The sequence below is a fragment of the Scyliorhinus canicula genome, chromosome 25 (genome assembly GCF_902713615.1).
Source record: "Scyliorhinus canicula chromosome 25, sScyCan1.1, whole genome shotgun sequence".
In the NCBI taxonomy this organism is placed as follows: domain Eukaryota; kingdom Metazoa; phylum Chordata; class Chondrichthyes; order Carcharhiniformes; family Scyliorhinidae; genus Scyliorhinus; species Scyliorhinus canicula.
The window spans coordinates 11516703-11543464 of NC_052170.1; the positions used below are offsets into that span (position 1 = coordinate 11516703).

Below are 26762 nucleotides of genomic sequence, written 5' to 3' on the forward strand. Positions count from 1 at the left end.
AAACTCTGCTTCTATCTCGGGCAGCACGGTGGCGCAGTGGGTTAGCCCTGCTGCCTCACGGCACCGAGGTCCCAGGTTCGATCCCGGCCCTGGGTCACTGTCCGTGTGGAGTTTGCACATTCTCCCCGTGTCTGCGTGGGTCTCACCCCCACAACCCAAAGATGTGCAGGGTAGGTAGATTGGCCACGCTAAATTGCCCCTGAATTGGGAAAAAATGAATTGGGTATTCTAAATTTAAGGGGGGAAAAGAAAAGAAAGAAAAAAAAACCTGTTTCTATCTCCACACATGCTGCCCAGCCTGCTGAGCTTTCGCAGCACATAATTTCGCAGTCCAAAGATGTGCGGGTTAGGTGGATTGGCCATGCTAAATTGCCCGTAGTGTAAGGTTAATGGGGGGATTGTTGGGTTACGGGTATACGGGTTACATGGGTTTAAGTAGGGTGATCATTGCTCGGCACAACATTGAGGGCCGAAGGGCCTGTTCTGTGCTGTACTGTTCTATGTCTATAATGTTTTTAATTCAGGAACGCAGTATTTTGCTTTTACATTAGGGAAAGAAGGGGGCTCAACGACAGTCAACGATGGACCAGGCGCTTAAGGCAGCAACTATTTTGGAGGAGTAGCAGAGATCTTTTCCGCCACAGATCTAGCGGTGCATGGTGTTCCAGAGAGGTTTTCCTGTAAAGGAAGACACGGTTAGAATTTGTGTGCAAGATTCCCCCATCGAGGAGAGCAGGGTCAGGGCGTAACCGAGAAACTGCAGTCAACATTTACATTTTGCCTATTAAAAACAATGCCGGCTGCATTCTCTATTTGCCTACCTTCAGGTCAGACTGTGACAATACTCTTGCACCCTCAGTGCCCTCATGGATGAAGGTGGCACCCTCAGGGGCTGGTTTAGCACACTGGACTAAACAGCTGGCTTGTAATGCAGAGGAAGGCAGCAGCGCGGGTTCAATTCCCGTACCAGCCTTCCCGAACAGGCGCCGGAATGTGGTGTTTAGGGGCTTTTCACAGTAACTTCATTGAAGCCTACTTGTGACAATAAGTTATTATTATTATTATTATTATTAATGTACTACATCAGATTAACCAGAAGATGCCCACAATTCAATTCCTGAGTCTGTGATGGGCAATGCTGCCTAAGGATTGTGCTCTTGAGCGCAGCCAGCTTTTGCAACATTTGAAACCTTTTTTTTTAAAATAAGCCTTTACATTTAACAAGAGCAAGGCCTACGGGGCACCTACCCCAGGCTGCTGCACAGCCGCCTGCGCACAAAGCTCAACAGTGACATTGAGTTAGTTCACCTCCACTTGGACAATAGTGGAGGAGTGATAACCGATGGTGATTCAGGCGAGAACGAGAACATACAGTGCAGAAGGAGGCCATTTGGCCGATCGAGTCTGCACTGACCCACTTAAACCCTCACTTCCACCCTATTCCATAACCCAGGAACCCCACCCCACCTTTTTTTTTGAGCACCAAGGGCATGACCAGTCCATCTAACCTGCATGTCTTTGGACTGTGGGAGGAAACCGGAGCACCCGGAGGAAACCCACGCAGACACGGAGAGAACGTGCAGACTCCGCACAGACAGTGACCCAGCAGGGAATTGAACCTGGGACCCTGGCACTGTGAAGCTACAGTGCTAACACTGTGCTACCGTGCATGCCCAACGAGGTGAGAATTTGGACCATAACTTCCCCAGACTGGGCCACCACGACCGCTCACGCTGCACCAAATTTCTTCTGCGCCAGTGTCGACCCCACCTTCCGACTCAGGCCGAGCAGGATCCAGGCAGCGCGTCACTGTGCCCAGCGCCAAAGTCTGAGAGGGTTGGAAAGGAGTACGACACTGCGCTAGCTATCGTATGGCAAAGCAGGTAACGGTCCAATAGGGAAGTTAAGTGTATAGGATTTCAGGGAAGCGGGTGGCACCTCTGGTTGTGGGAGCAGGTGGGGATTGTCCTGAGAGGAGGGGGGTGAAATCAGAAGGTAACTACCAAGCAGGTGGGCAGTGGTTAGTGAGGGCGAAGCAGCTTCTGGGCCATCAGTAGTACGCGGGATCCCCATGCGGGGATCGGTCTGAGGATTTTAAATAGTTACACAGTGGAGGGTTTAACCCTACCTAACTTTTTCGGAGTAACTACTAGTGTAACCGTGGCGATTGAAATTGTTTTTACATGGCTCACAGCACCACACAACGGCCCAGAGTGAGTTATCGCTTCTGGACGATTGCTGTGCAAATGCTTCCCCGAGAGCCTCCGAGAGGGATTCCCCTGCGCATCTTTGGGGTACAACTGCAAATCCGACAATGAGGAGCCTGGAAGTGAAGGCCCATGATCGACGTCAGACTGCTGCCCAGTGACCCCGCTACATGCATGAAAGCTGAGCCAAAGTTTCAGACTGTGACGCAGTGCACTCCCGCTGCCGCATATTCTACCTCGAATTACGGAAGGAAACATCTCCTTGGAAAGTGCTGGGGGGCTATAGGCCACAGCAGAATTCTACAGGAGAAACCAGGCTGGTTTCAGTATAATTCTGTCAGTGGACAGCGGCCCTCCAGCATTTTCCAAGGAACTATTAAGCGTTTGGATCGAGTACGTGAAGTAACATGGTTTCCAATGGCTGAAGGGTCAATAACCAGGGGGCACATATTTAAAAGGAGACTGCCAAATGAATCCAGGGGTGAAACGAGGAATTCTTTACATTTGTCTTTAAAAACAAAAAAAAAGTGGCACGGTTTTTTGCAAGCATTGCCTGATAGGTTGGGATTGAATAGCAGCCTCAAAAAGCAACTTGGATAAATCCACAGAATCTGTAGAGGGGGCAGACGATCCATCGAGCATGCACCCACCGTAAAAAAGACCAACCTACCGCGCCCTATCCCCATAACCCACCTAACCTGCACATCTTTGGACACTTATGGGGCAATTTAGCGCAGCCAATCCACCTAACCTGTACGTCTTTGGACTGTGGGAGGAAACCGGAGCGCCCGGAAGAAACCCACGCAGACACGGGGAGAACGTGCAGACTCCGCACAGACGGGGACCTGAGGCCAGAATGGAACCCTGTGAGGCAGCAATGGTGACCAGTTGGGAGGAAAGAAAATCCAGGAATACCGGAGAGACAGTGGAAGTGGGACGAAGTTAATTGCTCTTTGAAAGATCTGGTGCAAATCGGATTGCCCAATTGGGCTCCTTATGCGCTATACCCTTCCATGATTCTACATCTCGGTAACAGCTTACATCCCTGCGAGAGAAAGGAGGAAGGTTGAGTACTTTGAGACCACAATAGCCCCATTACTTTTTTTCCCAATGCCGTTTTTAAGTTTCTATTCACTGCAAACAGAATTGTTCGGATTTTACCATGATAAAACACGGGCGTAAAATAGTTGAAAACGCTCAAAAAAAAAAAATCTGGTTCTCAATCTCGAAGCCTGTCCAATGTCAAAAGCAAGGACGGCACTTCATAAGACGGTAATGCTGAACAGCTCCCATGCACAGTGCTGCCGAGCTGGTTAAACAAACAAAAAGCTGCACGCAGTGCAACAAGCAGGAAGATTGCAGTCTGCAGTGAGTTCGCAGTCCCAGCCATTCATTACACTTACGCGCCCACAGACTTTCTACAGAATTTTACAATGCAGTGCAGCGACTAGAAATCAAAAACTACAGTGTGTGAACAGGGCAAGTGTTTCTCCTTAATCAGTCAGATTGAAGAACCTCATGGAGACACACAGGGTCTAAATCAGGAAATGCAAGTCAGATTAGTTCATTTAATGGCCAACCATGCACAGGACTTAAAGAGCGAGAGAAGGATGTGATTAAGAGAAAAATAAAAGAGGCAAACAGGTTAAAACAAGCTTACTGTCTTAATTATTTTTCGTACAAAATCTGCAATAATAAAAATTTGAAGGAATGAGACCCCACACTGGACAAAATAAGTTACAGGGCCAGATAGGCTGTTTGGCACTGTTTGAGACTTATCGCACTGCAAGATTCATTTACACTTGAATGGACAAGCCTCAAACTTTTTCTGATGTATTTAGTGGGTATCGATAATGCAGATACACCAACATAATCCAATGCCAGGCATTTTGAGTCATTGAGGAGGTAGTGAAAAGCACGGCAACTTGGTGCTTAAATGTACATGTGCAGTGGCAAGAGGTTGCTGTCCGATTTGCTGCCTCGTGGATCACCTTAGTATTCATTTTACTGCAAAATCCAGGCGAGCCTGGCTAAATTAATAATAATAATCTTTATTAGTGTCACAAGTAGGCTTACGTAAACACTGCAATGAAGTTACTGTGAAAATCCCCTGGCCGCCACATTCCGGCGCCTGTTCGGCTACACGGAGGGAGAATTCAGAATGTCCAATTCACCTAAAAAGCACGTATTTCGGGACTAGTGGGGGGAAACCGGAGCATCCGGAGGAAACCCACGCAGACACGAGGAAAACGTGCAGACCCAAGCCGGGAATCGAATCTGGGACCCTGGCGCTGTGAAGCAACAGCGCTAACCACTGTGCTACCATGCCGCCCATAATACAGTAGTGTTATTCGGAGGTGTCGCTCATGGGGAAAATCCATACAAGGCTTGCCATGGCGTTGGAGCCGGAAAGTGCATCTCAAGGACAAATAGTTCAGATCACGGGTGCATTACACAGAGACCGAAGAGTTGGCGATTCTGAGGAAATGATGGGGGGCCCACAACATTAATAAGGTCAGTCTATCACGGGAAGAAGCATTTTAGAAAGTACAGACTATACACAAGACAAAAGCCACACCTCCCAAGCTTATACCTCCAGCAGAACGCAATGAACAAAGGATAACTACATAACACAAACAAGTGAACAGGGTTCTCAGCATAGCGCATACCTCCAGCGCACGCAGCGTTAACGCAACATTATTACGATTACACGTCCCTTCCTCGAGGGTTTTTCCTGTCTAGTTGATGCTCTGTAACTACAAAACTGAAAATAAATCTTTGCACCGAGAGCCTCCAGAGCTGCCAAGCCAATCCACATCCAATAACCTGCTCTGAAAACTCTGCTCGCATTTTAACAGTGGTGACAAATTCCACCACAGCAGCTGAGGCAGCCCATAGCATTGAAACACAACACACACCATCCTAAAGCAAACAACCCACAACTTCCTGAAAAAAAATCAATTCACCCAATGTTATCAGATCCTTTGAAAAAACTCCAGGGTCGAATACGTCATGGAAGAGGAGGAAATACCTGGGATAGCATAAGAGATGAAATGCAACTTTGATCAATCACAATTTGTTGTGGGTTACATGTCAGTCCACCCGCATACGCTCTATTACCTAATGGTCGTTAATGAGCTGTTGCTTAATTAAGAATATTCTAGCTGTTTGGTAGGACAGAACGCAAGTATCGTTGAAAGAAAAGACACACATGGGCCCGTAACTTCAGAGTTCCAAGGCAGTGGGCCTGCGTGGTACTCCTCACCCTCTGGAGTTTCCCAGGCATGGATTGTGCGGCAATTGCCCAGGAAATTCAAACTTCCGATGGGCAATTACCCCGTAATGGGAACCATCCAAAAATGCAATTTAAACGGCAAACTTCAGATGGTTCCCAATTGTTTTACATCAATAATTATCCAGGAAAAGTTCATAAGAGTGAACATATAGCTTCAGGGTAACAGTAGCACGGACCGCCTCAGATTGCCTCCCCCTCCACCTCCCAAATAGCAGGATTCCTTCCCCTTTCCTGCACCTCCTCTCTCCCGCCCCCCCTCCCCCTTTCCTGCACCTCCTCTCTCCCACCCCACCTCCCCCTTTCCTGCACCTCCTCTTCCCCCCCCCCCCCCCCCCCCCCCCACAACCACAGGACTCCGGACTACAATCAGACTTGACAGCACTGTCAACAGAGGTTGTAGCCTATGGTGTCGACAAAGCTTATCGTCCTGCACTCATCAGATTAGATCCACAAGAATACCAATTGCAACGGGAACAATAATTTATACTGCATGAGAGAGAGAGAGAGAGAGAGAGAGAGAGAGAGAGATAGAAAAAGTTGACTCGTTGGCAAATCGACTCAGATTGGTAGAGAAAAATACACCAGGCAACAGTTAATTGCCAAGGGAGCTTTCTTGATCAAATTCATTTGAGAAACTCACCAAACAACAAACGAAACAGAAATGGGATACTTACCATCCCATGCTTTCTTATGAATTTCTTTTGCCTCCAGTTCAGGCTTCTCCAACTCTTCCTTCGCTGCTTTCAGTGATTCCACATTTGTTTCCCAGGTCTCCTTCTTCTTCTGCAAGTCTGTAAGTGCTTGCTGTCGACACACAACAGACAAAACGCACGTCAGTTTCTATTTGGCAACTTTCCCCTCACCAAACTCGCATGATGCTGCTGTTCAGCAATGGAGCGGATACCGACTTTTGTCATCTAGAATGCTGCTTTGCCTTAAAGTTTTCCCGACATCTTCCAGGGTGCATTCAAAATTACACCCGTTTTCCTGAAAAATGCACCGCCCAAATAGATTGACTTGTCAGTAACTCATTGCCGCACTTTTCCCCATAAATTTAGAGTACCCAATTATTTTTTTCCAATTTAGGGGCAATTAGGCATGACCTATTCACCTAACCTGCACATCTTTGGGTTGTGGGGTGCAATCCCCGCAGACACGGGGAGAATGCGCAAACTCCACACGGACAGTGACCCAGATCTGGGATTCGAATCCGGGTCTGCAGCGCCGTAGGCAGCAATGCTAACCACTGTGCCACGTGCTACCCCTCATTGCCGTTTTTGAGGTCTCACTGGGCAAGGCTGGTTGTTGAATTTGTCCCAAATAACACTTCAAAGCACTTCATAAAAAGTACATTTTTAAGGAAAACGGGAAAAATTCGGGGTTTCCGAAAGGTGTCACATCCAAGAGGTAAATTTTTAAGTGCCATCTCAAACCAGGATCATGGTTCCCCGACCCCCCGCCCCCCCCCCCACAATTTCCACTCAGCCCCCAACTCTCGCCACCTCCACCACACAAGCCTGCTGAGGTTCACCATTCAGACTTCAATAGGACGGTCTGAGTGAAGTCGTGGCTGAGAAAATGCCATCAATGGCCCAGAAAAGCTCAACCCCTTACGGAAAATAAAAGCCCAGTTATTATTCTTTCTGCTGCAGCATCTTTGCCGCAGAAGGCTGTGGAGGCCAAATCACTGAGTGTCTTTAAGACAGAGATAGATAGGTTCTTGATTAATAAGGGGATCAAGGGTTATGGGGAGAAGGCAGGAGAATGGGGATGAGAAAAATATCAGCCTTGATTGAATGGCGGAGCAGACTCGATGGGCCGAGTGGCCTAATTCTGCTCCTATGTCTTATGGTCTTGGTGCAGTTATTATGGGCAGTTGGCGACAACTCCATATTATAGTGAGTTCCCATCCGCGTGGAAAAAGTGGGCGTGAGTGAAGAGAATTTAGATGGAAGAAGAATTCAAAAAAATAAATTTACTTTTTAAAAATAAATTTAGAGCACCCAATAATCGTTTTTCCCAATTAAGGGCCAATTTAGCGTGGGCAATCCACCTAACCTACACATCTTTGGGTTGTGAGGGCGAAACATGGTAGCATTGTGGACAGCACAATCGCTTCACAGCTCCAGGGTCCCAGGTTCGATTCCCGGCTTGGGTCACTGCCTGTGCGGAGTCTGCACATCCTCCCAGTGTGTGCGCGGGTTTCCTCCGGGTGCTCCGGTTTCCTCCCACAGTCCAAAGATGTGCAGGTTAGGTGGATTGGCCATGAAAAATTGCCCTTAGTGTTGGGTGGGGTTACTGGGTTATGGGGATAGGGTGGGGTTACTGGGTTATGGGGATAGGGTGGAGTTGTTGACCTTGGGTAGGGTGCTCTTTCCAAGAGCCGCTCTTTCCAAGAGCCGGTGCAGACTCGATGGGCTGAATGGCCTCCTTCTCCACTGTAAATTCTATGATTCTGTGAAACCCACGCAAACACAGTGAGAATGTGCAAACTCCACACGGACAGTGACCCAGGGCCGGGATCGAACCCGGGACCTCGGTGCCGTGAGGCAGCAGTGCTAACCACTGGGCCACCGTGCTGCCCATCAGAACATTTTTCTGACAGATTTGCAGCCAGACGTGCCTCGAGAAAGGTTTCCAGTGAACCCAAAGGGATGTGCTCATGATTAACGTTAGTTCGAATGTGGGTACGTACGCGTGCTACGTTTTTAAAATACATTTAAGAAAAATTGCACAATTGAAGACCGGCGAGCTGGCTGTTTATTCTGGAACTCCACGTTCAATGGGGCAGCAATCGCGCTGGTCACTTAAAAAGAACACCAGTGCAGAGTAAAGGAGCAAACCTGTTTATCTTGCCGACTTCTCTTTGCTTCTTCGATGAGCTGCTGTTTGAGTAAGAGTCCTTCTTTGGCAATTTCCGCCATCTTCTGCAAGGTCTCCTTCTCTTTGCGCCCCTGCTCCCTGTTTGGTTGTAAAGGGCAGGGAATGATTTGCTCAGCTCTTAGACACAAGAGGCCAACCGTTCAACTGCATTGGTTACAATTCAAAGGCACACACGCACCACAGAAGAGTTAAGATCCCCAAAGGGCCGCAGTTACCAACATCACCAACACCCGAGAGGTGTTTCTATCAGGTTTTGATTTATCTGTGTGTTCATTGACAGGACATGGGCCTTCCTGGAAAGGCCGACATTTCTTATTCCATCCCTAATTTCTCTTGTGAAGGTGGTGGCGACATGCTTGCTGGGCCATTTCCAGAGGGCAGTTAATAGTAAACCATATTTACATAGATAGAATTTACAGTGCAGAAGGAGGCCATTCGGCCCATCGAGTCTGCACCGGATCCTGGAAAGAGCACCCTACCCAAGGTTAACACCTCCACCCTATCCCCATAACCCAGTAACCCCACCCAACACTAAGGGCAATTTATCATGGCCAATCCACCTAATCTGCACATCTTTGGACTGTGGGAGGAAACCGGAGCACCCGGAGGAAACCCACGCACACACGGGGAGGATGTGCAGACTCCGCACAGACAGTGACCCAAGCCGGAATCGAACCTGGGACCCTGGAGCTGTGAAGCGATTGTGCTATCCACAATGCTACCGTGCTGCCCCAAATATTGTTGTGACCCCGGCGTTATATTTGGGCCAGAACAGGCAAGGACGACAGATTTTGTTCCCCAAGGGTCATTTGTGCATCAGCTGAGGTTTCCAACAATCCAGAGATTTCATGGCCACCATTACTGACGCCAGCTTTCCCTCGCAGATTTATTTAATGGACTGATTTCCATTTGCCTATCCTATTATTAATTAGGTCTCTGGATTACCAGTACAGTAATGTAACCACAATACTACTGTGTAGCCCAGTAGCGCGGTGGTTAGCACTGCAGCCTCACTGCACAAGGGACCCGGGTTCAATTCCGACCTCTATGTGGAATTTGAACGTTCTCCCTGTGTCTGCGTGGGTTTCCGCCGGGTGCTCGGGTTTCCTCCCACTCGCCAAAGGTGCGCAGGGTGGCTGGATACACCGTGCTTAATTGCCCATTAGTGTCTAGGGATGTGCAGGTTAGGTTATGGGGATAGGGTGGCGGGATGGCGTGGGTCAGTGCACCTGGGTAGAGTGCTCTTTCGGAGGGTTGATGCAGACTTGATGGGCTGAATGGCCTCCTTCTGCACTGTAGGGATTATATGTAGTCAATTGAGTTTCTACATATGCTCCTGATAGTTACACAAGCTTACTGATTAACTGAGCTATTCAGACAAGGGATCTCAATCCACGCAGTCTACACTGAGTTTATTCATCTCAACAGTCGGCACGTTATAACTGACTGTCACATCAGTTGCACTAGGTGCCTATTTATTAGGCGCACACGGGACAGAACTAGGGACAGCCATGATGCTCATCACAGTTGACAAGCAGACCAAGACACATCAAGACTCGGAAAGCATTAGCCACGAGGATATGGTGTTCCAAAGAAGGATACATAAAGGACAAGAGATGAATGGATAAGGGCTTCCCAGTCAAGGTTTTGACCCTCTTTAGAAGGTGTGTTAATGAGTTAACTGTGCGAATTAAGCAACATCAGACATTATAGAAATGGCAGGAGCCATGAAAAATCAACTGACTGAAAAGGAAAGAAAGGCAAAAGGCAGAAAACAAAAAGGGTGGAAGCAATGTCTTTTGTTAGATACAGCATCTGGGTAGCCCGGGGCGGGGGGGGGGGGGGGGGGGGGGGGGGGGGGGGGGGGGGGGGGGGACAGGTCTGTTAACATGGTCAGTGACGATGACAGATCAACAAGGCTGTACTCACTTGCAGGTATTTTCACACGAAGAACCGCTGTTGTACTCATCTGTAGTATCGCAGCAATCTACAAAAGGCAACAAGAAAGGAACACTGTACTTAGGCAACGGGAATAATGTCCCAAGCAAGGCAATGATCGGGTGGCTCTGAGGATTTAAGCCAGCCGCAATTTACTAACGAAGACGCGTCAAATTGACTGAAGCTCCCCAGTCATGAAAAGGGCTGTTCAAGCAATAGGAGCGGGTGTGATTCAAATGTACCTTCCCACTAATGGCTTAGTGGGTAAACCAAGCCACACAGGCCAGCTTCAGACTAAACCACAAATGTGGGAAAAGTTAACTCTACCCTATTGGTAGTCCGTCCATCGCGTCTTCCCCCCTCCTCCCTCCCCAGCAGGGACAGATACCATTTGTGGGGAGGTGGAAGCAGGAAGTACTACTCGGCAGCTGGCACAGAGATCATCATCGCCAGGGAACTCAAACAAAAGGGATAGGGGGCAAGCAACGATTGCTGTAATGGGAAAATAAATCAATTTGCACAAGTGGTGACAACCTCACTTGGCACGAGGCGCATGAACAGCTGGTCATTTAATCAAATAAGTTGGGTCTGAATAATCAGAAGCCAAAACAACATTAATAAATTAGTTTTCTCAATATTGAAAGGGTAATTTGTCACGGCGTAGCTGAGCTGCCGGTGTATTCAGCTCTCCCAACGTTACGGCAGCCGGCTATCACTCAGTCCCACTGACAGGCTGAATGGAGGGTGTGCTCAGGGGTCTCTGCAGCTGAGAGCTCAGCTTGGCACTCCTGTAACTGGGCAATTCATTAGTACAAATCACTGGTCTGCAATTCCCCCCTCATTTTTATGTGGGCTATTAATTTAAGCTTTTGGGATACTTTCCGCTGTTCACATCTTCATAGTGTACGTGTGGTTAACATCGCAAACAGCACGGTGGTTAGCACTGCTGCCTCAACGCACAAGGGACCCGGGTTCAATTCCAACCTTGGTGTGGAGTTTGCAGCCCTTTCTGGATGTGGAATTTTTATTTTTTATTTTTTTTTTTTTAAAAAGTGTACTCCTCCTCGAAAATCTCAGTTCAGACTGGTGGAAGATTGCCCAGGTACCAGCACTGGACAGCAATCAGGAACGGGTCTGCTTTCCACTCCAGGGATCCAACATCCAATTGCAGTGCCCACGACTGCTGGCTTGGCAGAGATGAGCTAACTCTGCTCCATCCAGAAAAACAAAACCCCAAATCAACCCCTCTGATGTTGTTCAGACCAGCTCCACACCAGTGGGTACACCTTCCCCACTGCAGGTCGGAGGGATCACAGGTAACAACCCGACTTGAACCACTTTCTAAAAGTTTTTGTTTTTTTTTTAAAGTTTTGCTGTCTTCTAAAAATGAAAGGACAGCTACGCTTCACTCCACAGCGAGCATCTCCTGTAAGCACATCAGCTGGCACCAGTCTGCTGCTAATCTGACATTTCGTTCCAGCTGGCACAAAGCACAAATGAAACAACTCAACCCGTGATAAAGACGTTCCAGGATTTCAGCAAAGCTCATGGTCGCTGCTTCGCTGGGTCCAGCTTCTACCTTCCGAAACCAGAATTGTGCCTTTGTCGGGTTATTTTGAATGACATCACTCAGGAGTGAAGCACTAGCAGTGGAGGATTCATAGAATCCCTACAGTGCAGAAGGAGGCCATTCGGCCCATCGAGTCTGCGACAGCCCTTGCTCTGTGTATCGAGGCCCAATCCCCCCCGCTTCTATCCCCATAACCCCACCTAAACTTTTGGACAATTTTACCATGGCACCAATCCACCTAACCGGTCCATCTTTGGACTGTGGGAGGAAACCGGGGCACCTGGAGGCGCAGACACAGGGAGAACGTGCAAACTCCACACAGTCACCCGAGGGTGGAATCAAACCCAGGTCCCTGGCGCTGTGAGGCAGCAGTGCTAAACACTGCGCCACCGTGCCACCTGGTAGTCGTGCAAACACTCTAGAGCGCCGCACAAGAGGCTCACTGGTATATAAAAACATAAGAACTAGGAGCAGGGGTAGGCCATCTGGCCCTTCGAGCCTGCTCCGCCATTCAATGAGGCTGAACTTTTGTGGACTCAGCTCCACTTTCCTGCCCCAACATCATAACCCTTAATCCCTTTATTCGTCAAAAAACTATCTATCTTCATCTTGAAAACATTTAATGAAGGAGCCTCAATTGCTTCATTAAAATCAAATTAATTTACATGTTTTTCCTTGGGGGGTACCAATGCGCCAAGTTAAATTAAACAGCAACATCGTTATACTGCTCCAGGAAAGGAAGGGTGAAAATGCACAGCACAAAATCAAACTCTCGTGCCAAAGGAACATCTATTCTGACTTCCGAAGCCAAAATATTGAGGAGGGAGGCACAGATTCCGGCAGTTTTGAGTCGCTGAGGATGTTAACTGCGAGGGTGGAAATCGGCATTACCCAATTATGCTTCTGCTTGCCGCTTTACGTCTCTCAGGAGCAGAATAAATCGCTGAGTTGCAACTGATATGCTGCAATAACAGGGCACTTTTATAATTACCAGAAACACGGGGGCATGGTCTCCGCCTTGCAACACACTATCACACTGTTGCGGATTGACAAAAAGTAACATGTGGCCCAGTTAGAAAGAGGGGCTGATTGAGAAAACCTGGCGATCCTTAGAGACCCAAGTGCAGTGGATACAAACCTCAACTGCAAAGCGGAAAAGCATGAATAGTTAGTTAAGAATATTCAAATTGTTAGCAACCGTGACAATACTAAGACAACACAGGAGCACTGTGGTTTCACAGCACCAAACACTGGTTTCATAGCGCCAGGGTCCCAGATTCGATTCCCGGCTTGGGTCACTGTCTGTGCGGAGTCTGCACGTTCTCCTCGTGTCTGCGTGGGTTTCCTCCGGGTGCTCCAGTTTCCTCCCACTAGTCCCGAAAGACGTGCTGCTAGGTAATTTGGACATTCTGAATTCTCCCCAAGTGTAGCCGAACAGGCGCCGGAATGTGGCGGCAAGGGGATTGTCACAGTAACTTCATTGCAGTGTTAACGTAAGCTTACTTATGACAATAAAGATTATTACAATTAACAACTACTATTGGCAACGTGAGTTATATTCGCGGCTTATTCAAGGATTCCTCCATGTCGAGAGCACGTGTCACAAGATTCGACATCCAATTAAGCCTGGAATCCCTCCCACCCTTGTATCGGTCCCTCTATGAGGTTTATCCCAAGATGTCACGGTAGCATTGTGGATAGCACAATCGCTTCACAGCTCCAGGGTCCCAGATTCGATTCCGGCTTGGGTCACTGTCTGTGCGGAGTCTGCACATCCTCCCCGTGTGTGCGTGGGTTTCCTCCGGGTGCTCCAGTTTCCTCCCACAGTCCAAAGATGTGCAAGTTAGGTGGATTGGACATGATAAATTGCCCTTAGTGTCCAAAATTGCCCTTAGTGTTGGGTGGGGTTACTGGGTTATGGGGATAGGGTGGAGGTGTTAACCTTGGGTAGGGTGATCTTTCCAGGAGCCGGTGCAGACTCGATGGGCCGAATGGCCTCCTTCTGCACTGTAAATTCTATGATCTATGTCCAAACTATACTGTAAAAGGAGACCAAACTTGCAAACGTTACTTATCCAGAGTCCACAGGTGATCACAGCCTTCCCAGACTGAATTGTTTTCTAGAACAAGGCCCCAGCGCCAAGGGATAGTCCAACGTCAAATGAGCATTGTGATAAATGAGCAAATAGATTCCGTGCATTATTTCACAGCTGCGTTAAAACCCACGATTAAAAATTAAACACCAGAGAACCAAGAATGGCTCCCGCACTTGGCAAGCGAGCCACCGCGACAAAGATCGGTCTGCAGCTGGTCACACCGTACCGGCGTTGGAGAAGAACACTTACCGCATATGCCATCATTCACACGGGAGGAGGGAATGTACTGGGGTCTGTGGCCAGCGTTCGTGCAGTGGAAGCTACCATTCGGACAGGCGGATGTTCCTGGGGGAAAAAGAAAACCAAGTCAGACAGGGCAAAAGCTTTCACTCACACAGCACGGCAAACCTTCACACGTGCTACACAGAGGGAGAAACAAGCAGGTGCTGGCCGTACGGTCGGCGGAGGTCACCAAAGGCACAGTCACTTTGGGATTTTTTTTTTGAAGGTAAACACTGACATTTCGAGGGACTGCGAAAGGGAATTCTATTGTATGGCAAGTAATGACTGGTTGAAGCAGAGCACAATCGGAATGAAAGCAAGCTGAGACACAGACGGAAGGGGGCTGATACTGTTAGAAAAGAAAAAAAAATTACATTTATGTAGCACCGTTCTTGACACCAGGGTCTCCCAAAGCACTTTATAGTCAATGAAATACTTTGGAAGTGTTTTCACTGTTGTTATGTGGGAAATGTAGTGGTTAATTTGTGCAGCAAAGTCTCACAAACATCAATGTGATACTGCGGCACGATGGCACAGTGGTTAGCATGGCTGCCTCACAGCGCCAAGGACCTGGTTCAACTCCAGCCTCAGGTGGCCGTCGAGTTTGCATGTGCTCCCAGTGTCAGCGCTGGTTTCCTCCGGGTGCTGATGTTTCCACCTACAGTCCAAAGATGTGGAGGTTAGGTGGGGTTGCAGGGATATGAGGGAGCGGGGGGCTTAAGTAGGGTTCTCTTTCAGAGGGTAGGCTTGATGGGCCGAATGGCCTCCTTCTGCACTGTAGGAATTCAGTGATGCAGAAATGTTGGCCAGGACAGCGGGGAAAACGTACTTGCTCTTTGTCAAATAGCGCCAAGGGACTTTGAACATCAGTACGAGAGGCTTATATCTGACGTCTCACCCAACAAACTAACCGACCTCCTGCGGAGTTATTCATGGGGACATGCCCATCAATGGAGGCCGTCAGCAAAGGTGTACACGCACAGGGGAGTCCAAAGTTACATGCGTCAAAAAGCTGGCAGGGGAATAGGCATACAATTGGGGAGATCGTAAGGACAACACTAAGTTAGCCGGGTAATGAAAGGCTCCAGAAACGATGCAGAAAGACTAGCTGAAAAAGTGACATTTGCGAAAGCAAAAACTGCGGCTCAGTTGGGCACTGAAATCAAAGCCGATGCACCAGTGCGGTGTTGAGGGAGGGCTGTGCTGTTAGGGGCTGCCACCTCGGGTCTACACTCACTGGAGGATACAGAGTGGCCCTAAATAGAGTGCACGTTGAGAAGATGTTTCCACTAGTAGAAAAACTAGAACCCAAAGGGCACAGCCTCAGACTGAAGGGACGATCTTTTAAAACAGAAATGAGGAGCAATTTCTGCAGCTGGAGGGTGGTGAATCTGTGGAATTCTTTGCCGCAGAAGGCTGTGGAGCCAAATTACTGAGTGGCTTTAAGACAGAGATAGATAGGTTCTTGATTAATAAGGGGATCAGGGGTTATGGGGAGAAGGCAGGAGAATGGGGATGGGAAAAATATCAGCCATGATTGAATGGCGGAGCATACACGATGGGCCGAGTGGCCTAATTCTGCTCCTATGTCTTATGAACTTAATGAGAGATCTAATCGAGGTATATAATAAGAATAATCTTTATTGTCACAAGTAGGCTTACATTAACACTGCAATGAAGTTACTATGAAAAGCCCCTAGTCGCCACATTCCGGCGCCTGTTCGGGTACACAGAAGGAGAATTCAGAATGTCCAAATCACCTAACAGCACGTCTTTCGGAACTTGTGGGAGGAAACCGGAGAACCCGGAGGAAACCCACACAGACACGGGGAGAACGTGTAGACTCCGCACAGACAGTGACCCAAGCCGGGAATCGAACCCTGGAGCGGTGAAGCAGCAGTGCTAACCACTGTGGTACCGTGCCGCCATTAGATGTGAAAGGGGGTTGAGCTAATGGGGTTGGACAGGATAGACCTGGAGAGGATGTTTCCCCACGCTAAACATTCTAGAACGAGGGGCCATAGTTTTAGGCTCAGGGGTGGCAGATTTAAAACAGAAATGAGGAGGAACTGCTTCACTGCGAGTCTGTGGAATTCTCTACCCCAGAGCACGGCGGACGCCGGGACACTGAACAAATTTAAGGAGGAGATGGATAGGTTTTTAATTAGTAGCGGGATGAAGGGTTATCGGGAGAGGGGCAGGAAGGTGGAGTTGAGGCCAAGATGGGACCAGACATGGTCGTATTGATTTGCAGAATGGACTCACGGGGCTGAACTGTCGACTCCTGCACCTAGTTCAGGATATATGAACAGAACGTTAGACAAGGGAGCTTCATTAAAAGTTCTGTTTGGGTTTTTGAAATTATTGAATGATGCATATTAACTTACATAAATATCGTGTGTGGGCCAGCTTGGGCTCCCATTTGGTCTATACAGTAGTCCCCCGTTATACCGTTATAGCTTTAAATTGAGGGGTGATAGATATAGGACAGATGTCAGAGGCAGTTTCTTTACTCAGAGAGTAGTAGGGGTGTGGAACGCCCTGCCTGCAATAGTATTAGACTCGCCAACTTTAAGGGCATTTAAGTGGTCACTGGATAGACATGTGGATGAAAATGGAATAGTGTAGGTCAGATAGGCTTCAGATGGTTTCACAGGTCGGCGCAACATCGAGGGCCGAAGGGCCCGTACTGCGCTGTAGTGTTCTATGTTCTATGTTCTATACCGTGCTCCGTGATATACGGCGGGGGGGGGCTTATGGACCCCAACTGTCAGCTTCCCACTCCGGATCAAAGTGAGCCGGCCGCTGAAATTGACACTGCCGGCTGATTGGAGGGAGATTCAGTGAGAGAGGAGCAGCGTTCCTGGTAAGTTTCTGTGGGTTTCCTAATATGAACTAAGGGAACTAGGTGGTGGGTTATGCAGATTCTATTCATATAGTTTCAAGGACCAGGAGAAATTGATGCTGTCAGTTTATTATAGCAATCAAACCTGCAGCCACTGCTGCATATTGGCTCTGCAACTTTTTTTTTGGACCGGAAGCATTGGATAAAACCTTCGATCAGAGTTCTGATAAGAACTTACTTTAGTTGACTGCAGAATTATTACATTATGCTACCATAAGTTAAATATAAGTTAAAGTAAGAAAGTAGCACTTCTAAATTTATTTAAAAATCTATGCATGCCCTTCCCAGGGACGGAGAGACAGAGTCGGAGAGACAGAGTCGGAGAGACAGAGTCGGAGAGACAGAGTCGGAGAGACAGAGTCGGAGAGACAGAGTCGGAGAGACAGAGTCGGAGAGACAGAGTCGGAGAGACAGAGTCGGAGAGACAGAGTCGGAGAGACAGAGTCGGAGAGACAGAGTCGGAGAGACAGAGTCGGAGAGACAGAGTCGGAGAGACAGAGTCGGAGAGACAGAGTCGGAGAGACAGAGTCGGAGAGACAGAGTCGGAGAGACAGAGTCGGAGAGACAGAGTCGGAGAGACAGAGTCGGAGAGACAGAGTCGGAGAGACAGAGTCGGAGAGACAGAGTCGGAGAGACAGAGTCGGAGAGACAGAGTCGGAGAGACAGAGTCGGAGAGACAGAGTCGGAGAGACAGAGTCGGAGAGACAGAGTCGGAGAGACAGAGTCGGAGAGACAGAGAGAGAGAGAGAAGGGATGGCAGGGGCGATTTTAAAAGGGGTCAAGATGAAGGAGTTCATGGTCTAGAGATGTTGAGCTCAAAGTTAAGTCCGGAAGGCTGTTGAAAGCCTAATAGGAACGCGAGGTGTTGCTCCTCCTGTTGCCATTGGGCTTCACTGGAAACATTGCAGCAGGACAAGGACGGACAATATGAGCATTGGAGCAAAGTGGCTCGGCAAACAGGACGGTCAGGGTCATGCTTGCAGACTGAGCCAAGACGATCCGCAAAGCAGTCATCGAGTCCGCGCTTAATCCCTGGGAGCAGGGAATAGTGGACCAAACTGAAAATGAAAAACCATCAAGTTTCTCCCTCGGTGTAGCTCTGAAGTGGAGTCACATTGGACTCAAAAAGGGTTTTTTTCTGCTGTCAAAATTTCAGATTTCCAGCTTCCACAGTATTTTGCTTTTACTGTCACACTATAAGGGGTGAGTCATGTTAGGACCGAGGAGGGGGAGAAATTTTTTCACTCAATTGGCTGTGAATCTTTGGAATTCTCTATCCCAGAGAGCTGCAGGTGCTCAAGTCTTTTGAATATATTCAGTATGTGGAGATGCCGGCGTTGGACTGGGGTGAGCACAGTAAGAAGTCTTACAACACCAGGTTAAAGTCCAACAGGTTTGTTACAAACACGGGCGGCACGGTTGCACAGTGGTTAGCACGGCTGCCTCATGGCGCTGAGGACCCAGGTTCGAATCCTGGCCCTGGGTCACTGTCCGTGTGGAGTTTGCACATTCTCCCCGTGTCTGCGTGGGTTTCACCCCCACAACCCAAAGATGTGCAGGTTGGGTGGATTGGCCACGTTAAATTGCCCCTTAATTGGAAAAAATGAATTGGATACTCTAAATTTTAAAAAAATTTAAAAAATTTTTTAAAGGTTTGGTTCAAACACTTGCTTTCGGAGCTAGTGTATATTCAGGACAGAGATTGATGGATATTTGGATAAGAGAGAATCACGGGGATAGGGTGGCAAGATGTAACTAGTAGGGTGCCAGAGAGTTCAGTCCTTGGGCCCCAGCTATTACAATCTATATAAACAACTTGGGCACAGGGTTCTATAGCAAAATTTGCAGACAGCACAGGTGGGACAGTAAGTTGCTCTGAGGAAATAAGAACCTTACAAATAGATATAGATAGTTAGGAGAGTGGCCAAAATGTGGCAGATGGAGTTTAACGTGGATAAGAGGTCATGCATTTTGGTCGGAAAAATGGGAAGGCAACTCATTATCTAAATTGGGAGAGACTTTGGGGTGTTCTGTTGCAGAGGGACCTGGGTGTCCTCGTTCAAGAGTCACAAAAAACTAGCATGCAGGTGCAGCAGATAATAAAGAAAGAATGTGAATATAATGTTCCGATTGATAGCTAAGGAATAGAGTAATAAAGGGAGGGGAGTGTTGCTGCAACTATGCAAGGCATTGGTGAGATCACAGATGGAGTATTGTGCAGTTTTGTTCCTTTATGTGAGGAAAGATGCAGTGGTATTGGAGGCAGTTCAGAAGATGCTCACTGGGTTGATTCGAGATGAAGAGTTTGTCGTACGAGGAGAGATTGAACAGTTTAGGCCCATACTCTCGAATTTAAAAGAATGAGGGCAGATCTAATTGAGGTACAATAGGTGCTAAAATGTATGGATAAAGTAGATGTGGAGCGGATGCTTCGTCTTGTGGGGCATTCTAGAACGAGAGGTCATTGTCTCAGTATAAGAGGCAGCAGATTTACAATGGAGTCGAAGAGAATCTATTTCACCCGATGGGTTGAGAATCTGCGGAATCTGCTAGCCCAGAGTGCGGTGGATGCTGGGATGTTGAGTAAATTTAAGGCGTTAGGCAGATTTTTCTATTGACGATGGGTTGAAGGGTTATGGAGAACGGGCAGGACCGTGGAGTTAAGGCCAGGATGAGATCAGCCATGATCGAATGGCGGAGCAGACGCGATGGGCCAAATGGCCTAATTATGATCTTATATATTCAAGGCAGAGCTAAACGGATTTTTAATTAAACAAGGGAGCCACGAGTTATGCGCAGGGGGTGTGAGGAGGCAGACAGGAAAGTGGAGTTGAACGCGCACCTCGATCAGCCCTAATCTCACTGAACGGGGGAGAGGCTCTAAGGGCCGAATGGCCTACTCCTGCTCATGAATCCTATGTTACTCATTTGCGCTCAAGTTTCACAGTTCTTTTCATAAATAGCAACACCTGAATCTGAGCCCGTGGTGGTTTTAAGAGGTAAAGTGGGAATGAGCACAAATATGTATGAAGTTTACTTCTCAATTAGAACGAAGAGTCGACTCAAATCACAGATATTTGTGTACAAAACCCTCCATTAAGATACCTTAATCTTCTTTATTCACATAAATGAATGAATTAATCGCTTCTCAGCCTTTTGGCTAAGATCAAGTGTAGTATCTGCTCTGCCTTTTGGCTCAGATCGGGTGTGTCTCGCTTGTGGGGACCATGAATTGGATTCAATTTGAATTGGTTTTTGGAGCTGGCAAGGAGCTGGATTAGGAGTTTGTCCCTGTCCACCCTCTGAGCTCTGGCTTTGTAACTCAGAAAAAGTACTAAAAAAAAAACATCAATAAATAAATGAATTAGCATGTCTCTTGTTTCTGAAGTTAGGGCTGCTGATAGGTAGGTGGCAGCATAAGTACATGGCAAGTGATCTGCCTCCATGCACAGTACTGATGTTCCATTACTCTTGATCAAATGGCTAGGCCCACAATCTTTCCCAATTTAGAATTCAAAGGGGGAGAAAGAGAGAGCGAGCGAGGGCGTGGGGGAGCAAGGGCGTGGGGGAGCAAGGGCGTGGGGGAGCGGGGGCGCGAGGGCACGGGGGCGCGAGGGCACGGGGGAGCGAGGGCACGGGGGAGCGAGGGCACGGGGGAGCGGGCGGGATCCTCAGTCCCGGCAGCCGGCCAATGGGGTTTCCCATTGTGGCCACCCCCAAGCTGTTGGGGAAATCCGCAGGCGAGTGCGGTGCGAGTTTAAGTCAGGATGGAACAAATTCCTATTTGAGCAAATGATTTAATATGATGTGACATCCCATGAACAAACTAATCAGATAGTACAGGCTTTTAAAACCCTGCAAAAATAAGTTCTCGTCTCCACTGGCCCATGTGAAAGAGAATTTATATTTGCCATTAAAGGAGAAACAGAACCATTAAATTAAATTTCTTGAAGGAGTAACCACTGGGATTTTAAATGATAATGACTTTTCCAAATTCTCGTCACCTGGTGAAGTGATGTCAATCGCTTGACCCTCCTCAAGGCGAGGCAACTTTTCTCATAAGCTCCTTTACTGGCAAATATAAACTCTTTTTTTTTACATGGGCCAATGGAGACAGAACATAGTTCTGCAGAGTTTTATAGCGTGTACCATGAGTAGTTTGGTGATATTGCTCTTCAATTGCATGCGGAATACGAGCGATGCATTTCGGTAAAGACCCAATGCACAGTGACTCACTAATACACTTCCTCCAGTAATGCACCAGTTAACACATTTGTGGAAAGTTCCTTTGGGCTCTATTTTAAACAGGTTAATAACTACATTAAAATAGCTCACACAGCAAGTAGAACACAACTTCACTGCCCTAGAAGGCAAGCAATGAAACCTCTCCACTGGTTAATGTAAAAAAAAAGTTACCATATTTTCAACTTTACAAAGGAATAAACACACGACTAAACACAGCAGATGCTGGAAATTTGACGGGTAGGAAGTACCGGTCACAAGTCTGGCTGTAAATGCAGGGAGAGGAACATAACGTAACAATTCAGGCCGGGGACCTGGAACATTAACCCAGCGGTTCTGTCTCCACGGGCAAGTGAAAGTAAACTTGCCCTAGTCTCAGATGACCATAGGCTGCTTGAGTTTCCCTGACTGGTGGTGATTTAACCGGAGGGTCACCACACCTCAGGCGAGGGACCAGGTTGAGAAGGCGGAGCCTTCGCGAATAACCTCAGCCGGTGCGGGAATTTAACCCACGCTGTTGGCCTCACTCCATGTCACAAACCGGCCGTCCAGCCGACCGAGCTAAACCGGTTCTACGGGTGCAGCCTGCTGCTTACACTTCACCAATTGTTTGCTTGGTGGGAGGGTAAATAAAGGAGAGGCTGGCTCTGCAGTGAATCAAGAGGCGGCCTTTACAGCATCTCAACTATCTTCCATTCTGACCTGGTTCATCCGAGCCATCCTTGCAATCACAGTAGTCATCGTTCACCTCGTCAAACGGAATGGTTTTGGAGCCATCCAAACATGTAAACGGTTTGTACTCATCATAGAAGTGTCGATCTGCAAGGAAAGGGATGAGTTATTGGTGAAAACCAGGATCACACGCATCTTTAATTTTAATTCAGCTTGTGCGAATTGTTTTGTACAATTAACAGCAGCAGAGCAGCCCACTGATATATGAATGGTGCTGATGCTCCACACCCGCCTCCTGGTCAGTCCATCCATATATTAGAATCCCTAAAGTGCAGAAGGAGGCCATTCGGTCCATCGAGTCTGACCGACCTTTGGAAAGAACACACTATCTGAGACCACTTCTCCCCTCGCCCGTCTCAAATCAGTTTTCAGGCCTTTGATGAAGGGAAGCCTTGACTGAACTGCTGTGATTAAACCCGGAATCCAATTACTAATTAGAATTACTAAAACAGATTTCACAATTGCAGTATTCAAAGGGCCTGCATTCCATCAGCTTGTCACACATATAAATCTGAAACTACAGTGGATTAATGAGGAGCAAACGTATTGAACAATCTAATGAACTGTCTGAAATAGCCAATATGTTTAGATAAGCAGCACCTTGGTGATGTATGGGTGTTGAAAATGCAGAAAGGTCTGGTGAGCAGACGGGGAGAAACAGTTCCCGCTGGGGTGGAAGGATCATGCACCAAGTTAAAGGAAACAGCAAATGAAGCAATGATGACCGTGGGGAACAACATTTTCCCGGGGCAAGTGGCTGAGATCTGGAACGCACGGCCCGAGAGTGCAGTGGAGGCAGATCCAAACGTGGTTTTCAAAGGGAATCGGACTGTCTCTGCAGAGAGAAAAGTTGCAGAGGGAGATAATTCAGAAGAGTGAGACCGGGCGAGTTGCTCCTCCAGACAGCTGGCACGGAGGCAACGGGTCGAATAGCCTCCTTCTTTTCTAATCTTTATTATCGTCACAAGTAGGCTTACGTTACCACTGCAATGAAGTTACTGTGAAAAGCTGCTAGTCGCCACATTCCAGCGCCTGTTCGGGAACACGGAGGGACAATTCAGAATGTCCAATTCACCTAACAAGGACGTCTTTTGGGACTTGTGGGAGGAAACTGGAGCTCCCGGAGGAAACCCACGCAGACACGGGGAGAACGTGCAAGCTCTACACAGACAGTGACACAAATCGGGAATCGAACCTGGGACCCTGCCTCTGTAAAACAACAGTGCTACCCACTGTGCTACCCCCATGTGTTCTGTGCTGCAACCATCCCAATTCTTCTTGTTGCCAGCAGATGGCAAGTGCCTTCTGTCTGTTATAGAGGCTGCTACCCAGTGATGAGCTCAGACAGCGTTACGTGGCGGTCACTGTACGTTTGAAGTAGAGTCACTATTACAACACAAAGAATCACATCAGCCAATTGACACATTGCAAAGTTGCCAATAACTGCTCGGGTAGCGACCAGCTAAGAGACATAAAAACGCTGGAAATACTCAGCAGATCTGGCAGGTCCAGGACGAACGACGGTCCAGGTCAATGACCTTTCACCAGCCCAGTGATCAAATAGCCCGTTTTAGTGGTGTCAGCTAAGGGATGAATATTGGTTGAGACACCAGAAGAATTAATTGTCCTGCCTTCCTTTGGAATAGTGGCTTTTGGAATCAAAAATGTAATTTCTAAATTTGCAGATGACACCAGGACCGACATTAATAAACTTGCAGAATGGGTAAATAACTAACAAATGAAGTTGAGCACAGATAAGTGATCGGCGGCACTGCTGCTTCAGCGCCAGGAACATTGGTTTCATTCCAGCCTTGGGTGACTGTGTGCAGTTTGCACGCTCTCCCCAAGTCTGCGTGGGTTTCCTCCGGGTGCTCCAGTTTCCACGGTCCAAAGATGGGCGGGTTAGAATTGATCGGCCATGCTAAATTGCCTCTTAGTGTCCCAAGGTGGGGGTTATGGGGATATGGCGGGGGAGTGGGTCTGGATTAGATTCCCTTCCAGAGGGTCAGTGCAGACGCGATGGGCTGAATGGCTTCCTCCGCACTGTAGGATTCTAAACGTGAGGCAATGCTTGCAGTAGGAAGAAAATAAATTGGTTATTTATTACTTGGAAAGTGAAGACTAGGTGGGGCAGATGAAAAAAAAAGAACTCGACGAGCAAACACATCAATCATTAGATGTTGCACCACAAGTTGGCAAAAAAACAATCCGAGTACTAGAGCTTATTTTTAGAGGGACAGAATTGCAAAATTGGGAAGGTTCTGCTGCATCAATCTATAATTAGACCACACTAAAAAGGACTCTGTACAGTTCCAGTCACCATATTAGAAAAAAAAGATACCGAAACAATGGAGAGGATGGGGAAAAGATTTACAAGCATGATACTAGAATTGATGTGGAGTTGACGGCGGTGGACTGGGGTGGACACAGTAAGAAATCTTACAACACCAGGTTAAAGTCCAACAGGTTTATTTGGAATCACTAGCTTTCGGAGCACTGCCCCTTCATCAGCTGAGTCAATGAAACCTGGGTCCCTGGCGCTGAGGCAGCAGTGCTAAACACTCACCTGATAAAGGAGCTGCACTCCAAAAGATAGTGATTCAAAATAAACCCGTTGGACTTTAACCTGGTGTTGTAAGACTTCTTACGAAACTAGAATTGTGTAAGTATATGCATCAGGAAAACATTAATTGGCGAAGTCTCCCTTCTCTCAAAAAAAAGAGGGTTGAGAGGTGACTGAATAGAGGTCAATCAAAGCCTTTTATAATTTTAAAAAGAGTGGTCAGAGAAATAGCTTCCTCTTCCGGGGAAGAGCCTAAACTAAAGGCCATCAATAAGATAGTCACCAAGACATCCGATAGGGAATTCAGAAAGAACTTCTTCATCTCGAGGGTGGTGAAAACGTGGAACTCACTGCCACAAGGGGTGGGTGAAGCTAACAGTATGGACGCATTTAAGGGGAAGCTAGAAAGATTTGAGAAGGGAATGGAGGGTTACGTTGGTAGATTTTGAGGAGGAAAGATGGGAGGAAGCTCATGTGGAGCACAAACATCAATGTGGGTCAAATGGCCTGTTTCTCTGCATTATATCTTGTCCAGTTGCTAAAACTGGCAGTAACATACTGCCCTACTGCATTGTTCTGTTAATTCTGATACTGGAAAAGACAGTAGCCCCGTGGACCAGTAATCCATAGGCCCAGGCTAATGCTCTGGGGACACGGGTTCCAATCCCACCATGCCAGCCACCCACATACCATGAATGAACTGTTTCAAATGAACCGATCTGCACTGTACTCAAGTGCTGTTGGCCCTGCGCCAACGTGCAAGGCCCCATGTCAATGTGCAAGGCCCCGTGCCCATGTGCAAGGCCCCGTGCCCATGTGCAAGGCCCCGTGCCCATGTGCAAGGCCCCGTGCCCATGTGCAAGACCCCGTGCCCATGTGCAAGACCCCGTGCCCATGTGCAAGACCCCGTGCCCATGTGCAAGACCCCGTGCCAATGTGCAAGACCCCATGCCAATGTGCAAGACCCCGTGCCAATGTGCAAGACCCCGTGCCAATGTGCAAGACCCCGTGCCAATGTGCAGGACCCCGTGCCAATGTGCAGGACCCCGTGCCAATGTGCAGGACACCGTGGACCCCGTGCCAATGTGCAAGACCCCGTGCCAATGTGCAAGACCCCGTGCCAATGTGCAAGACCCCGTGCCAATGTGCAAGACCCCGTGCCAATGTGCAAGACACCGTGCCAATGTGCAAGACCCCGTGCCAATGTGCAAGACCCCGTGCCAATGTGCAAGGCCTTGCATCAATACATTATTGGTTTAATTGCAATATTGGATCTCATGCACAGCGATGTCTATCCAAAAATAAACTGGTGCATAACCATTAATGCAGCCCTTCAATATTACTGCATTGCTTGTATTGCAATGGAGGGCACCGGTTTTTGTTGTGGTGTGGGGGTCTTTTACTCACTGGACAGGGAGACACCCTGTGGCCGCTTCACCTCCACGGCGGCGGCGCTGCTCAGGGCGAGCAACAGGAGGCTCCAAGCCGCCAGCAGCAGCGAGACAGGCACCGCCATCCAATCAGCGAGCGGGTTCGAAGAGTCCAATCAGAAAGCGCGTTCGCGGCGCACCAATCAGAGAGCGGGTGCCGAGGCAGCCAATCGACGTACGCCGGCCTGGCGGACAGGGATCCAATCAGAGAGCCGCGTTCCGTGACGACCAATCACCGGCGCCGACCTAGCTGGCAGGAATCCAATCACAGTGCGAGTTCCGAGGCGGCCAATCGGTGGACATCAAGCAGAGGGTCCAATCAGAGAGCGGGTTCCAGGCGAGCAGCATCCAATGAGCGAGCAACGTTGGCGGCGGTAGCGGACGGACGTCTCGAACTGAAGTGAACGCAACTGAGAGCGAGATTAGAATGGGAGGTGGAGATGGGGGGAAAGAATAGAGATGTCGGAAAACCGGAGGCAGGGTTGGAGAACGGAATTAAATCGATCCGAAGTTTAGAGAGATGAGGAAGCGCTTCCCTGCCCTGACGCGGCTCCGACCCCGCGCGCGGCGACGCTCGAGCTGCTCGGGACCGTGACCCGCCGTCTGGCTGACGCGTCAC

The 26762-nt window shown here is 48.3% G+C and overlaps 1 protein-coding gene and 1 non-coding gene across 2 annotated transcripts in view; one reads left to right on the forward strand and one right to left on the reverse strand.

Moving 5' to 3' along the window:
• Positions 1–26762, reverse strand: part of prkcsh (protein kinase C substrate 80K-H) — a 71598-nt gene extending 44836 nt beyond the window's left edge. Inside the window, exons 1-6 of the mRNA XM_038784587.1 lie at positions 26121–26762; positions 22121–22237; positions 14239–14334; positions 10315–10372; positions 8346–8463; positions 6177–6306 (exon numbers count right to left, since the gene is read on the reverse strand). Coding sequence (XP_038640515.1) covers positions 6177–6306; positions 8346–8463; positions 10315–10372; positions 14239–14334; positions 22121–22237; positions 26121–26229 — 628 coding nt within the window. The 5' untranslated portion in view covers positions 26230–26762. The remainder of the gene's footprint in view (positions 1–6176; positions 6307–8345; positions 8464–10314; positions 10373–14238; positions 14335–22120; positions 22238–26120) is intronic.
• On the forward strand, positions 20317–20516 carry LOC119957267. Its single transcript, XR_005458778.1, has one exon. It is a non-coding gene; the product is annotated as a U2 spliceosomal RNA (small nuclear RNA).